The sequence below is a fragment of the Priapulus caudatus genome, unplaced genomic scaffold, assembly GCF_000485595.1.
Source record: "Priapulus caudatus unplaced genomic scaffold, Priapulus_caudatus-5.0.1 Scaffold1392, whole genome shotgun sequence".
NCBI classification, from domain to species: domain Eukaryota; kingdom Metazoa; phylum Priapulida; class Priapulimorpha; order Priapulimorphida; family Priapulidae; genus Priapulus; species Priapulus caudatus.
The window spans coordinates 20,375-36,386 of record NW_014578453.1 but is presented as its reverse complement, the minus strand read 5'-3'; the positions used below and the strand labels follow the sequence as shown (position 1 = coordinate 36,386).

Here is a 16,012-nt window from a genome sequence, read left to right as displayed (position 1 = left end):
TGTTTGTCCGATGTGAGGAAATCGGGAGGTAGTCGATGCTTGCTGTTACTGTTGCTGCGGGGTGCTGCTGCTGCTTTGCTGCTGTGGCTGTTACTGCTGCGGCGATGCTGCTGGTTGTTACCTGCCTCTGCTGTTCTTCTGCTTTGTTGCTGCTGCTGCTGCTACTGCTGCTGCTGCTGCTGCTGTTGCTGCTGATTCCCACTCCCCCTCCCCCCCGTGCACGTGAAATTTGTAAATAGCAGGGTATGATTGGACAGTCGCGTGTGTGTGGGAGAGAGGGAGAGACCTTTTCCCGATCGTTACCGCCATGTGGCGCCACCGTCGCATTGACCCGACCTCTCCATATACACTGCGTGTGTGATTGACCGTTTGTTTGAGGAGAAACGCGATGATGCGTGAGTTTCTCACCACGCGTGTACAGGTCCGGTCTACGACAAAAAAGTTGATGCTATGACTAATGTCAAGACTAATTTGTCTGATAACGAGGGTCCCTGGAGCGCGGACATGGCGGGATGTTTTTTTTTACGATCGCGGAGATCTACGGGGAATCGACGGCTCGTCGCCGATGCGTCTATGATTGCCTAGTCCCATGTGATTCAGATCGTGCCGTTTTAAATGACTTATAAGGCGTTTCCCTCGTTGTCCTCCGCCGACAGATTTCTACGAGGTATCCCGCGCTCCGTCGTTACGCGTCTTGTACGTAATGTGTGATGTGTTTGTAAGTAGCGGGCACCAGCGCGTGCGTGCGTGGCGTGGCGGGCGTTTTGTATGTGTGGTGTAAGTGCAGCCTCTCCAGGACGGGCGTCAGCTGCCGATGTATTCAAAAAAATATATAATTTGTGTTTTCTCGAGTCATTCACGTCTGCCTGCCGGCGTCTGCGAAACTGTTTGTGCTGTATGTATGAACTTCGTTTATTTTTTGTTATGAGCGGCGGGCCACGGTGGTGGCGTCGACGGCCTCACACTATTAGGACACACTATAGCGCTTACACTAAATAGACCACACTATAGCACACACTATACGTACACTATAGACACACTATACGTACACTATAGACACACTATACGTACACTATAAACACACTATACGTACACTATAGACACACTATACGTACACTATAGACACACTATACGTACACTATAAACACACTATACGTACACTATAGACACACTATACGTACACTATAGACACACTATACTTACACTATAGACACACTATACTTACACTAATATACTAATATAATACATAGAATCAGGAGTATATAAGGATATATAAAAACATAGGCACGTGCTCGCCACAGATACCCTATAATATACTTGTAGACGTCGCAGTGTGCGTATATGTGTGTTCTCTCTTGGACCCACGTGCACGCGCGCACACACACAGACACATATCTATGAGGGGGTTACAGGCGGTTGTCTTCCTCCCCCTCTCCTCCCACCTCCCTCCTCCTCTCCTCCCTTGTCCTCCTATTTTCCTCTCTCAACACCTCCAGGATCCTTTATATTTTGCATTTTCTTTTTTGAATTGTCACATAGTTTCTCTGACAGTTTGCGTGATAAATGTATTTATCCTGTACAATGTATTTTCTCACGTATTTATTTCTAGTGCTAATAACGGTGCTATGGATTTCTTTTTTATTTTTTCTCTAACTTAAGTACATAGCAAGAGCAGATAGACACACTGGATGTATATCTGCTCTTTGGCGTAATAGTATTACTCTCTCTTCTCTCTCTCCTCTCTCTCTCTCTCTCTCGCTCTCTCTCTCTCTCTCTCTCTCTCTCTCTCTCTCTCTCTCTTCTCTCGTGTCTCTCTTCTCTCTCCTCTCTCCTCTTTCTCTCCTTCTCTACTCTCTCTCTCTCTCTCTTTCTCTCATCTTCTCTCCTCTCTCTCTCTCTCTCTCTGTTCTCTCTCTCTCTCTCTCTCTCTCGCTCTCTCTCGCTCTCTCTCTCTCTCTTCTCTCTCTCTCTCTCTCTCTCTCTCTCTCTTCTCTCACACACTCTGCGCTCTCTCTCTCTCTCTCTCTCTCTTTCTCTCCTCTCTCTCTCTTCTCGATTTCTCTCTCTCTCATTTTCTCTCAATCCTCCCCGGGACCCCACTGGCCTCCTACTCCCACTCCTTTTCCCTCTCCCGCTCCCTGTCCTCCTTTTTCCGTCTCCCGCCCCATCCTCTCCCCCTCTCCGTCTCCCTGCTACGCCCCTCTATTCGATACTCACAGGTCACCGGGCCATACATTGAATTTATCTCTCCCTCTCTCGGTGACCGCCGTCTGATGTTATCGTCTGCGAAAGGAATGTTTGGCCGGTTCTTCTGTGTTTACCCATAGAGTGTATTAATATTCTAGAGGGCGGACACGCAATCGCTCGCACACTAAGCGCTGTGATCGCATGTGAGCATTGCGTCCGCATTACTGATAGGGAAAAACTCCCGAAAGTACCCGATGTAACCGTAAACACTTAGATGATAATGATTTGGATGATAATGTTGCATTTCATGAACAATAGCCCTCATAATGGAAAGATTTACTACCTATTATGTTATTTAGACTTGATTTCTCCTGATTACATTTCTAAATCTTTCCCATACAGGCTCATTGTTATTTTGTTGTTGCGTACTGGTAGCTAAGTACAAGTAATAGTACTACTACTAAATAGATATTACTATATCGCTGTTTGTTTAACAAATTTCGGAGGTAATTTGCCAACATTTTTATTGAAGTTTGTTTTTCAAAAAAGTATTAGCATGTCGAATATAAAAGAATTCAAATCACCTCTTTCATTATCAGCTGATGGAATAATTTAAAAATCTATGACGCAATTAAGCCGAAAAATAATGATTTGAAGTTATGGATGCTGCTACTTTTAGCAAGACTGTGGCCAGTTTAAAGTGACAACTCGTTACGTACTTTTGTAGAGCAGCGCAGCCCCCCCCCCCCCGGCATGCATGCCAAACTATCGATTCGCCACGGTGGAAGCAATAACACTAAACACAGAGCGCTAAATAACTTATTAGTCCTCCGCATCGCGTGCACTCATAGCGAAGCTAGGCCGACTCGGCCTGATCCTCAAACCGTGCAGTCCAGCTTCTCGAGCTCCGGCTTCCTACACCTATCCCCTTCTATACCCTTGCTTTCCACCTTCCGCCATCACCTTTGCCGAGCTACTTCGCGAACCTACGTTTACGGTACGACTCTTTGTATTCATTTTACGCTGTCACGCAGATGCGCGGTTACAACGTGTAGACATCTGTTTAGTATCGCTGAAGTGCTGTTGTTTAATACTGTGAAAGGCGTAGTACTGACGTATATTTCGTTGGTAATAGAATGCACGGTAGCTTTTATCAATTCTGTGTTCGGTGTTATCCATCGACGTGACCGGAGGTCCATGCTAATGCGGCGACACTACCTCTTCACATTGCATAGACCGCGAGAACCGTTGGGGAGGCGGACGCACCAGACCGTCCTCACACTTTCCCTTATTTTCCCCCAGCATGATTGTTGTAGCCCTGTAGCCAGTTGTTCCAAGAAGGGAGGTTTCGTGGGACCCCACAAAATTACCCAACCAATCTGCTCTAAGTCCACAAACGAGCACACACCGTTACAACTCACATTACACACACCAGATGCACAGCACACGCCACGCACGCACGCGCGCGCACACCACACACAAGTACCACCACACACTTGACACACACTACAGCACACACTCACACATACACCACACACAACCACCACACACACACACACAACACGCACACGCCACACGCACACGGCACGAGGCCACACGCACACACACACACACACAACACACCACCACACACTACACCAGCACACATCAAAAACACACAATCAAAGTTCCTGTACAAAACCAACATAAATGAATTACTAGTAAATAATTATTGTATACATTTCAATCTCTTTCATGAGATAATTAATTAATCCTGCAGATTATTTTGCTATAAACAATGGGCCTGTTGGGTAATCTACAATACAGAATTATTTAGATCCATAACATTTCAATAAATGTGATACAGGACAACATTTTGATAAAACAAACCAATACTTAATTTCCATTAGATTCATCCACAATCATATCCATCACAGATTCACATCCACAAAATCATTCTTATTCTTAATCAAGTTAATAATGATATCCTACTACAGAATGCATGTTATATTCGATTTTATCCATAAATTCTTAAGGCCATTGTCACACCGCGGAACAGACACAACACTCGACACAACAAAAACGACAGTCAACTCACACGTCAATAAATGATTTATGCCGCAGTTAAATATAAAATTGCGCCGTACATTGTCCAATAAGAAAACTGCCGCGACTTGAAAACGTGCTGTGCTGCCTGTCGTTTTGTCGTGTCGTGTCCGGTGTGACATGGCCTTAATACATATTAAAACAAAACAAAATACATTTCAAATAAATTGCATCCCTAATATAGATACATCTACAGCTCCTTGCAGACAGATTGAATAAACAATACATGCTAGAGACCGTAGCAGAAAAAAGGACAATTACATTGATACAAACATACTTTGTATGATATGCTATTCAATAATGTACATTCTTATCATGTATGTCCTCATTTTTTGTCAAGACTTTTAAAGTTAAACCTTTAGCTACAGTACAATCACTACACTTTTACTTTTTGCTGTGCTTTGGAGTTCACATGCCAGTGGGCAGTATTGCTTTTGAAACCTTTTCTCTTCACTTTCTGTTTGATGACTCGAAGTTTTTTCTTAGGATCCTGGAGCTGCTGCCTTGTCACCTTAAACTTTTCGATACAGCTGGACAGCAGAAGAGGAATAGTCGTGGTTCCTGGTGTGATAAACATATGCGTTTTTTGGGGGGGCGGCTTTGAGGGACTACTTTCAGATGTCCAGTGGTTTGAGAGGTCAGCTTGAGGGCTGTTGGAGCGTGGGTGTCCAAGAAGAATGGTTGGCACAGCTTGTGGAAGAAAGATTAGTGGTGAAGAAGTATTCTCTCGTCCCTGTGATGTTTTCCTGCAAATAAAAATTTTTGTTTAAATTACTGTGTATTATCTATGATAAGCAAACTTTCTAGCCTTGTAATTTACTATTCTTAGCCCTATGATATGGGTATACTATCATGCATATAATGTATTAACCTCATTGTTTATTGTATGCTGCGCATTTCTATATTATATTATATATAAATATATATATATATATATATATATATATATTATTATATATATACATTATATTATGTTATATTTTGTTATGTGCGCATTCGTTTAAAAAATATATAATCAAAACATTTGGTTTACATGGTACAGGCACGACTATTTATAATCCACAGTGGCCATTGTTGTACCAATTACGGGTAAAAAATAATTTCTGGAACTTATTCGACATGCACAGTGGCTTGTTTAAGCCACTTGTTGTTTATACTGGTTTCTGTGTTTCTCCTCCTCCTCCTCCTACTACTACTACTACTATTACTACTACAACAACTACTCCTTCTTCGCTCCGTCGTCCTGTCATCGCTCTTGATTCATGAACGCATGAAGCAGATGTAGCTTGCAACTACAGCACTGAGGCCACTGAAAAAGCGGATATCAGAACATAAATACATTCAACAATAATGACCATGGTATCAACCACTAGCTGCCCACGTTTGTAATTCTCTTAGCTGCAGAACAATATGAGGAGACGCTCTCAACTGTATATATAAAAACAGTAGAGCCATCAGCTCAGAAAGTAGCTGCGGGTAGATGTCTTGTGGCAGCACTCGTGGCTCGCATATGTGTAGTATCTTGAACTGTTACCAATATTATAAAATAATCTTCGAGATTTCATTGTGACTATCACACGAATGCACTAAACGAACCACAGATGAGCAGTTCCAAGTGTGCCAGTGTAATCTATAGCCTTATTGATACAACGTTTAAGTTTTATTAATAAATTTGGTAAGACAACGACCAATCGATTACATATGATCAGGACGCTAAATAAAAGGCAACAAGTCTGACTATGAGTTCCCATGTTTTTACTGATCTTTGTGATGCCCATCGTGTTTAATAATTCTATAGATGCGCAGAGTTACCAGGACGCGCTGTGGCAGAGCGAACGGTCTACACTGTAGACGCTACCTTCTGACTATTTACGTATACACACCAACGCCAGCAAAATACAACCGACGGCAGACATCAATTGATCGATGCCCGCCCGACAGTCGCTTGGAAAATAGAACACGTGTTTCTAATCTTTTTGTCGTCGAGGTGTCGAGTCAGCGTCGTCGGTCACGTCAGTGTGCAATGGCCTCATAGGAAAACAATAGTTTTCTAATTTCTTGAAAAGTCAGTTTGTTGCTTACGGATCGGTCGCTGTTCGCTGCCAGTGTGTCTTGGCCTTATAGTTGTCACAGAGCAACATAAACTTCTAGGATTTGACTAATCCTGCGCAAAACAAATATAACAATGAAAATAACAATTTTTATGGCTTGTTCCAAAATATCTTGTTTACAACACTAGGACGTGGGGAATAAATTACTCAATAGCTGGTGTATGTAGCGATGTTTTTGCCCTGCCAACGTACAAGCTTCAGACGCTTCAATAAAAACCTTACCATGGATTTTAATGCCTTAAATAGGCAGTACACAACTACAGCATGATTCAGGATTACTTATATTGACTTATCCTACTGTATTATTATGTATATAATATAATTATTTATATTTTTTATATTAACTATAATAAAAATAATTATTATTACTGTATATTTATCCCACCCCACTCACTGCACTCAGTATTATTTAGCGGTATGCTTGTTCCCTCCCTAAACGCTAAGCACACCCTTATCTTCCTGGCACAGCCAAATGGCGAGCTCATGGCTCGTTCTAACAAAGCCCACAATACTGCGTAAAGGTTATTACCCCTGTACTAAACCATTTTACACAGCACATGCAAAACAAATCCAATTTCAAGTAAACAACTTGAACCCCTGTGTGTAAAGTAACGAGTTCTTGCCTCTAAAAACAGCTTGCATAAAATTAATAAGAAAGTTTAAATATGGGAACTTTACCTGTGAAAGATTATTGCCACTTCCCTTTTTCGTAACTGTTATTTGCAACCGTATGCAACACATGAACTTTGGCATTTTCGATTTGTCTGCCCGTCCATTCAATTAGGGAAAATCCTTCGTGAAGTGTGATTGGCAGGAAAGTTTCCCTTATCAGTAATGGCGGCCGCCGCTCACAGAAATCACTAGCGATTGGACGGAGTCCGCCCGTCTAGGGTCTAATATATAACTCTATGGTTTTACCAGAGCATACTCAGCATAGTCACTTCGGCTTTACCATAGATATACAGTGTGTTGTATATATCTATGGTTTTACGTACAACTAAATAAACTTCTTGTCGTTATTGTCGTAACTTGGTCAGGTAGTCCTAGTTCGGCCCTGGACACAAATAAACATGGACAGCCAGGTAAGCATAACTAGCCATAAGGCCACGCCGTGACGGGATCGGCGGCCCCTAGGACCAACCCCCAATAAAAATAAAATAAAAATAAAAAATTTCAAAAATTTCAATAAAAAAAGAAGAAGTCTCACAGCATGGTCTGCGGTTAGGGTGTCGTTGTGGCCGATGATGCAGAAGAAATAGTATTGTCACACAAAACTGAAAACAGCGTCTAAATTGATTTATACCTATTTTATACATTTAACTAAAAAAAACACTACCTATTTTTAACATTTAACTAAAAAAAACATTTCAGAACACAGATCCGGCCCCTTGTTACTCGCCCTCGAGGACCCCCCCCCCCCATCTAAATTCCTTCGGCTACGCCCTTTGGCTTATTTTACTGGTAATGCCTGTATTAGAATCACACGATCAAGATGTCTGGCCTGTGATTAATTTACTTAGGTAATTATCCATACTATTATTCAATACATCACTGTCAATAAAGACCAGTCATCTTTATGAACTTAGAGGTTATTGTAACACGTGCTGCTAACATGCAGACGATGATACATGTAATAAACAACAAACAATAATAATAATATAATGTAGACATGCGTGCTAAAGCCGGCGCCACATTGCCGAACATTTTGCACAAAACATCGTAGCAATGTGCGGTGAAAAAAGTCGCCGAACATTTGTTCCGAACAATGTTTCTGAATGATTCGGATACATGTTTGATATCTCGACATTGTTTCGTCGAATGTTCGTCAATGTGCCGCTGAATGTCGAACAATTCTAGCCGAACATTGTAAATGCCTATTCACGCCGATTGCGCCACACGCCGATTCACGTGATCTTACAAACCAGCTATAGGACGGCACCATGAGATATGTTTCGCTGGGCAAAATGGTTCGGCAATGTGCCGCTCAGCATATTGTTCACCCGCACATTCCAGACAAAAAACATTTGTCGGGAAAATTGCTCGGCAATGTGCGCCAGTCTTAACCACACATCTAGTTAGTTAACATAGATTTTGACAGTGCTAAAGTAAAACAGTTTAAGTAACATGCCTGACAAAATATAAGTTCTGGACCGGTGCACGGGTATATTTTCAGCAGCTGAGTAGTAGCGACGTACCGGCCGACCTCGCTATTCACCCGTCGCCTGTTCGTCCGCGCGTCCGTCGGTGACGGCAGCGACGCTTCCTCACGTTTACTCTGAGTGGTCCAGCGCGATCTGGACGACATAGATGAACATCAAGTTCTCCCGCTCGCAGGTTAGTGTCCCGAGTCAGAATGGGAGTGGGATGAGAGAGAGAGAGATAGAGAGAGAGAGAGGAGAGAAAGGCGGGAGTGTTGGTTGAGAGGGGGAAGAGTTAGATATATAATAGTATATATATATATATATATATACATTATATATATATTTTATATATATATAGAGAGACGAGAGAGAGAGACGAGAGAGAGAGGAGAGACGAGAAAGAGAGAGGACGAGAGTGAGAGAGAGAGAGGAGAGAGAGACAGACAGGGAGAGTATTAGACGAGAGAGAGAGAGATCCTACAAGAATATCTATATATATATACGAGTGTACACTAACAGCACCACGCCGTACGAACCACAAGGCTAATCTTGAGCACGGATAGTCGACACAAACGACTTGGCCTAACACGCTACACCTAACAATGACCACATCGAATTTAAGAAAAAGGCTTGATTTGAGCAAGGAGTCGTCGACCGATACTCACGCGACGGACTTTACAAACACTCGTCAGTACTCCTCCGGTAATGTAAATCACATGCTACATGATCAATCAGACACCAGTAAGGCGCACTCGATCCAATCTCACTCGACCTGTTTTATGCTTAGATCGAGCGAGTCCATTAAAGTGTTACAAAAAAGATTTGAATTGGGAGGTGCAACGATTGTTTTCGTCGTCACTATGACGACGCCACGAACAATGCAGCGTCGTCCAACGAACTAATATAAAACTCATTATAAAATACCAGAAGAAAACGCGACTTACCTACGGTTACCACGACGACATAGAAACGGAAAAGTCACCGCAAGACGCGCGATTCGTAAACGCAACGCAAACTTAAAGATTTGACGTTTGTGCTTACGTTACGTTACGGTTCTTTCGTAGAAAAACCGCATACGCACCATTCCCCTCAAAAAACGCAACACCTCAAGACGTGACACCGCACGAGAGATAATAAATACGAATTTTTTTCCACGGCCACATGCCGCGCTAAAACTCCAGCAGCTACGGATCCCAGACACATCACCAGGCTGTTTCTAAAAAAAACTTCTGGACATAAAAAAGACGCTAAAAGCAACGCAAAGACGACGACGACGACGGAGTAGGAGATAATTATACGGATGTATACGCGTCGGGCGCATCGTTTGTTACGATAACGCCAATTAAACATTTCAGTGAGACGACCGCCCCTCGCGCAAAACTACGACTCCACCTCACTGCAGACAAGTGGTGCCATCTAGCGACACAATAAGCAATGATTGACACGACGACGAACCAGGTTCATCAGCCGCCGCGCGTTGGTTGTCGTCTGCCGCCGCACGTTGTAAGCTGCGGTGCGCTTTATATCTATATACAAGTTGCCGTCGTTATAAAGAATATATAGATTTAGACTTTGACGTATCACAAACGTTTTTTTTCTGTAAGAACTCTCTGTACACTATAAGCAGAGGAAGCTTTCTTCGAGCCCTCACCCGTGTGCAGCTCTCTAAGACACGATCGAACTACGCGGCGCGGTGCGACCCCGCCATGTCGAATAATCAAAACCCAACATCCGCCACGATCAACTTGTACCATGATGCTCTAACTATGCAGCAGCAGCAACATTATCAGTAGCAGCAGCACCACCATAAGCAGCAGCAGCAACAGTAGCAGTAGCAGCAGCAGCAGCAGCAGCAGCTTAGAACAGTCCGCACTCCTTCAGGTTGTTCTTGATGATGATGTCGGTGACGGCGTCGAACACAAAGCGGATGTTGCTCGTGTCGGTCGCGCACGTGAAGTGTGTGTAGATCTCCTTCGTGTCCCGCCGACGATTCAAGTTCTCAAACTGCAGCTGTATGTAGCCGCCCGCATCCTCGTACGTGTTCGGACCTGAAAAAGTTCAATTTTAAGACTAATGTCAAAGATTAATTTCGTTTCTGTCAACAGTCTACAAGAAAAAGTTAGCATTGACACCAACCCCAAGACTAACTTTGTTTATGTCAACAGTCTACAAGAAAAAGTTAGCATTGACATGGAGGAGGATGTGAGGTGATAGCAGGAAGAGATAAGCCGACGACGTGACGTCAGAGAGGACGCGACGCAGCGTGACGCATTCATTCATGACCGCTCGCCGCAGCGTGACGCATTCATTCATGACCGCTCGCCGCAGCGTGACGCATTCATTCATGACCGCTCGCCGAATCTCGAAATTCCTCGGAATTTTCTGTTGGTGCTGATAGTGCGCGCTAGGTGCTGCCGAGAAGTCGCTCCCTGCCTTCCCAGTCTGGCCTCTACCCTGCCTGGTCATTGCTATCTGGGACCCCGTTGACAGAAACAACATCACATTAGTCCTAACATAAACTTCGTCTCATAGACTGTCAACAGAAACGTAGTAACGTTATGATTTTCTTACGTGCAGTGTGTAGAGGTCCAGTCTACGAACAAAGGTTCAGACTGATGCAGGGTGTGAAATTAACGGGAGTCCGGAGTCAAATACTCCCTGATTTACTGTCGGACTCCCTGATTTGACATATGCACACATTATGCTGGAGTCCATGTGACTCCCTGAAAATTCTGCCATACATGATACTAACTAGTTCGTTCCAGAGCACGGCCTCGTGGAAATACCGTATTTTTTCAGCTAATATGGAAAGAAAATTTGACACACGTGCAACCGCATGAATCTTAAAAATAAGCACATGTATGCGTTATTGTTAATATCTTTAATTTTGAAACTCAGACTGCGGACTCCCTCATTTTGCTGTGGACTCCCTCTTTTTGAGGGTAGGGAGTGCGTTGGACTCCCGTGTTCAAAAGTTAATTTCTACCCCTGCTAATGTTTAGACGAATTATGTTTCTGACAACGGGCTTTACCCGTTCACCCATCCTCCAACCCTCCCTACCCCACAAATACACTGCCTGGGCCCTCCCCCTCCTAACCTCCCTACACGGGGGGGGGGCTTGCCCCTCCTGAGATTACTAACAATCAAGAGTAGATAATAACACATTATAATGTGTTATTATCTACTATTGTAACAATGTACTAACAAATGTTCAAATGGATAATCGCAATGCATTATACTCAGTAATAAATACACATAATAAATATCACAATGTGAATGTATTCATAATAAATATCACAAAGTATTCATAATCGACATCATTCACCAGGGGGCGCTCTCACGCACAACAAAACAAACCCGGCGTCACTCACTAGGGGGCACTGTCGTTGAGCTGGTACTCGCGCGAGCGTGAGAAGCACTCCTGCACGCCCGTGTCCGCCCACAGCCGCTTCATGATGGCCGCCAAGTCCGGCGACATCTCGCCTTCGTCGGACGCGCTAACGAGCGCGAACAGCTGCCGCGCGTCGTCCTGAAAAAACAGAAGAACGCGCGACGTGAGATCCCGGCGCCCTCACACGTCGCGGAATCGGCGACGCCCGACGACGGCGAGCGTCATTGTTCGTTACGCGATCGGGATTCTAGATTGATGGTTTTTTAATTATTATTATTATTATATATTTCTTATTGGTGATTTTATCGTTATTATATATTTGTTATTGGTGATTCTAGATTGGAGCGGATGTTATTGATGCTCAGTACTCCGATAGCTAGTTCTGCTTCCCCAGAGATGCAAACACATATTTGAAGCAATCTGTAGTTTCTGGCCATCAAATTAGTGTGAGTTTGCTAGAGGGGTCCGGCATGCCTCCCGGAAAAATTTTTGATTCTGAGATGCAATTTCCTGCATTCTGAGGGTCAAAAATGACAATAAATTGACAACAACAAAAAAATATTCGATCACAGTGAAATTCGTAGTTTGATACAAACTGGTTGTAGTGGTGCAAAAGGAATACTAAGAAATTCGTATAAAATACGGATAAATCATATTGGTTGGCATCTCTGCTTCCCCACGTGACTGTTAACGGGCTTGCCGCCCCCACAGTCGCTGCCTGGCGCCCTCTGCAATACTACGGTTTATCAGATTTTACCCGAAGCATGTACGACGTGTATAAAGGACGTGTCCCTCTTCTGTATAAACAAATAAACTCTGCAGTAGACCGAGACAAATCCCAGCGTTCCCCGAAACTGCCAGTAGGGGGCGCTCACCGCTCTGTCTGGGTCTCTGAAGTTGATGCGTAGCTGACCCATGGCGCGTATGATGGCGATCATGCTCTGTATGGTGTTGCTGTAGACGACGGGTTTGTACTGTATGCAGTCATCTCTCGTGTATCCGCTCTCGTGGATGATCCTGCGCGGCGAGACAAAACAAGCGAACAGCTGTCAGACGCGGAAACGCGAACGCCGTCTGCGACTCTAAATTACTCTCAGTTACGCAGGGTGCAAAATTAACGGAGTCCGGAGTCAAATACTCCCTGATTTGACATATGCAGGAGTCCCGTGCGACTCCCTGAAAATTTTGCCATACTAACTAGTTCGTTCCGAAGCATGACCTCACAGAATTACCATATTTTTTCAGGTAATGTTCAAAGAAAATTTGGCAGACGTGCAACCCCATGAATCTTAAAAATAAGCACATGCGTTAATATCTTTTTAATTTTAAACCTTAGACTGGGACTCCCTCATTTTGCCGCGGACTCCCTCTTTTTGAGGGTATGGAGTCCGTTGGACTCTCGCATTCAAAAGTTAATTTCTACCCCTGGTTACACGTTACTTGATTACTCTCAGATTCGACGCCACGCGAAATTTAGTTGCGTCTGCGTTTAAGGAAAATGGAAATTTTCGCATGCGAAGGCCTGGGCACAGGGGAATGTATTAGTAGCGCTGAAATTTGTGGGCAGTCGAACTGTCGGATTATTTGCCGTAGGACGTCGTGGGATTTACTCTACTGTACGCGATCCGTCCCCGCCACGCTCGCGCGTCCCCATCAGCTGACGAATACTTACTTCATCTGTTTTACTATTGTGCTTTTGCCCGATTCGCCGGCACCTGCAATTAACAAAAAATGTTCATTGTTAAGGAAAATTAATTAACGTACAGTGACAATTCAGAGAAATCGAGGCAGCATACTGGGAAGCAAAACTTTACTCGAGCAAAACTTTCCCCCGCGAATCAAAACAGATACGATCGACAGCAGTAATCGTAAAACCGCGTCACGACTGATATCGTGACATCACACATCATACATTAACACACATTTACACTCACGAGGATTCGATATTAGGGGAGTATAGTATAGATAGATATGTTCACGTTGACAAACATCCACATAATATTATAGATGATATAGATCGTGCTGTGACGTCAACGTTCGAGAAATCGGGTCATTCTTGGAGCATGAGAGTATAGGCATGTAAACACTGAATGAACAGTTCTCAGAAAAACGCATCATAACATAGGTATATATAATTATAATAGTTGGCTCGTGTGTATAGTAAGTCGTAAGGGTGGGGGACGATACGGGTAGCTCAGGATACGATCCGTATCACGATACAACCTACAGAATAGAAAAACAACTGCTACGGAATTGTGAATTGTGTTACGTTTCTTATGTGTTTTGATGAAACCACACTACTACTACTAAGCGACATGAATGTTATTCAGTAGAGTGTCAATACACGTATCGCGAACGGTCAAACGTATTTATGTGTATCGTCGAGGTTTGTACCGCGATTCATCGATGAATGGTCCCCACCCCCTAGCAGGTTGTTATAAGCGCCCCCACCCCCGCTAGCTACCACGATGAAACCACTGCCCACCGGCCACACGTGTGAGTCGTAGCAGCGGGGCAGGGGGCGCAATGTTGCTTGCTCCCTCTATATACCCTATATAACCCCCGCCTTGATATCTATTTCATATCTAACCCCCTCTTGATATCTAATTGATATCGATCCACCAGGGATAACACACACCACACACACACACACACACACACATCCCGGCACACCAACGGCACATATGACGCACCACGCACACGCACTGACGCACACAGCACGACCACGTCCACACGCACACACATCACACACCGCGCCCTCGCCCGCACATACGCGCAGCACGCACTCACAGCACGCACACACCACACACTCACCACACGGGGCACGCACGCACGCACGCACCACAACACACACACACACACGCACGCACGCACGCGGCACGAACGCACGACGACACCACACACACACACACAACACCACACCACACACACACCACGCCCACCACACTGCGTGTGACGCACGCGGTACGTGGCAGAAAACAAAGTCATTGGCATCAGCTAGTGTGTGGTTACCGGTCTGTGTACACACATAAGCGGCGGCAAATCCTAGTCAACGTTTAAGTTGTACTTTTGTTGTAGGGCTATTCGAAAAGTTTTATATCACGTAGTACGGAACACTTAAAGGAAGCAGTAGCCATCTAGGTTCTAGGGGTTCTTTTTCAGCTAATTTAGGTTATAATTGCACTACAATAAAAAGTTTCATGGTTCAATCACCATTACGAACATATTTTTTTTTAATGTTTTAAAAACTAACTACTACAGTTGATTACAACGACGGTGGCGCCACTCAAAGCGCACGATCTGAAAAGTTGGCGTAAAACCACTTTCCAGGCCAGGGCTACAGACGAGGGGTATTTCTTATTATTAATTTAAACAGCAAAAGGATTGTAATTATCTTATAAACGACATATAGTTTCAGTTATAGATATGGATAAATTTGCCCTAAAATAATATCGTTCGGTTAAAATGCATTTAGGTATAAATATAATCTGCAGCTTTTTGAGAATTAGCCTCGTCATTTACGTCTGCAAAATGAAAAATGCACAATACGTCAATCTTTTTCAGGGTGGCATGAACGGTCCGCGGGTGTCATGCGCGCCGCGTTCAATTTGCGTAAGCGTTTGATGTGTAAATAATTAAATTAAGTGATGGCTGTGACAAAAACATGTGGTATAGACGATTTGTTTCATAGCAGTAAGTAGCAGTTGTATGCAGTAAAATCTAGAGCCTTACTGTCCCTTTAAAAAGTGACAGCCATGCGGATTTTACCAGGAACGTTCCTTTTCGCAAAAAAAAACCATGCATCTAGGGTCCACATGAATTGAATGGCTGGCCCTGATAACTGAAAAACGTATCTGCTGTATGTACTAGGGCTGATCTGGCTGTACCTAAGATATGTGAAAGTAAACACGTAGCACCAACATCCTCTATATCAGAAGTAGATAATAGGGATCCCACATAGGGAATTCCTATTTATCTACTTCTGTCATAACAACACAGGCCATGTAGAGAATGCGCGCAGTATCACTGCTGAATGAAAGTATACACGTACTTGCAAGTACACATGCGAAAAGAATAGCAGTATTTTTTATATACA

General features: G+C 43.8%; 1 protein-coding gene across 3 annotated transcripts in view; it reads right to left on the bottom strand.

Annotated features, from left to right (window-relative positions):
- LOC106816478 (guanine nucleotide-binding protein G(i) subunit alpha-like) overlaps positions 1–16,012 on the bottom strand; it is a gene marked incomplete at its 3' end in the record, with an annotated part of 27,370 nt that overhangs the window by 2,485 nt on the left and 8,873 nt on the right. For all 3 annotated transcript variants that reach the window (XM_014821099.1, XM_014821100.1, XM_014821102.1), the window contains 3 exon segments: positions 11,897–12,054; positions 12,792–12,933; positions 13,589–13,631. In XM_014821099.1, the coding sequence (XP_014676585.1) occupies positions 11,897–12,054; positions 12,792–12,933; positions 13,589–13,631 (343 nt within the window).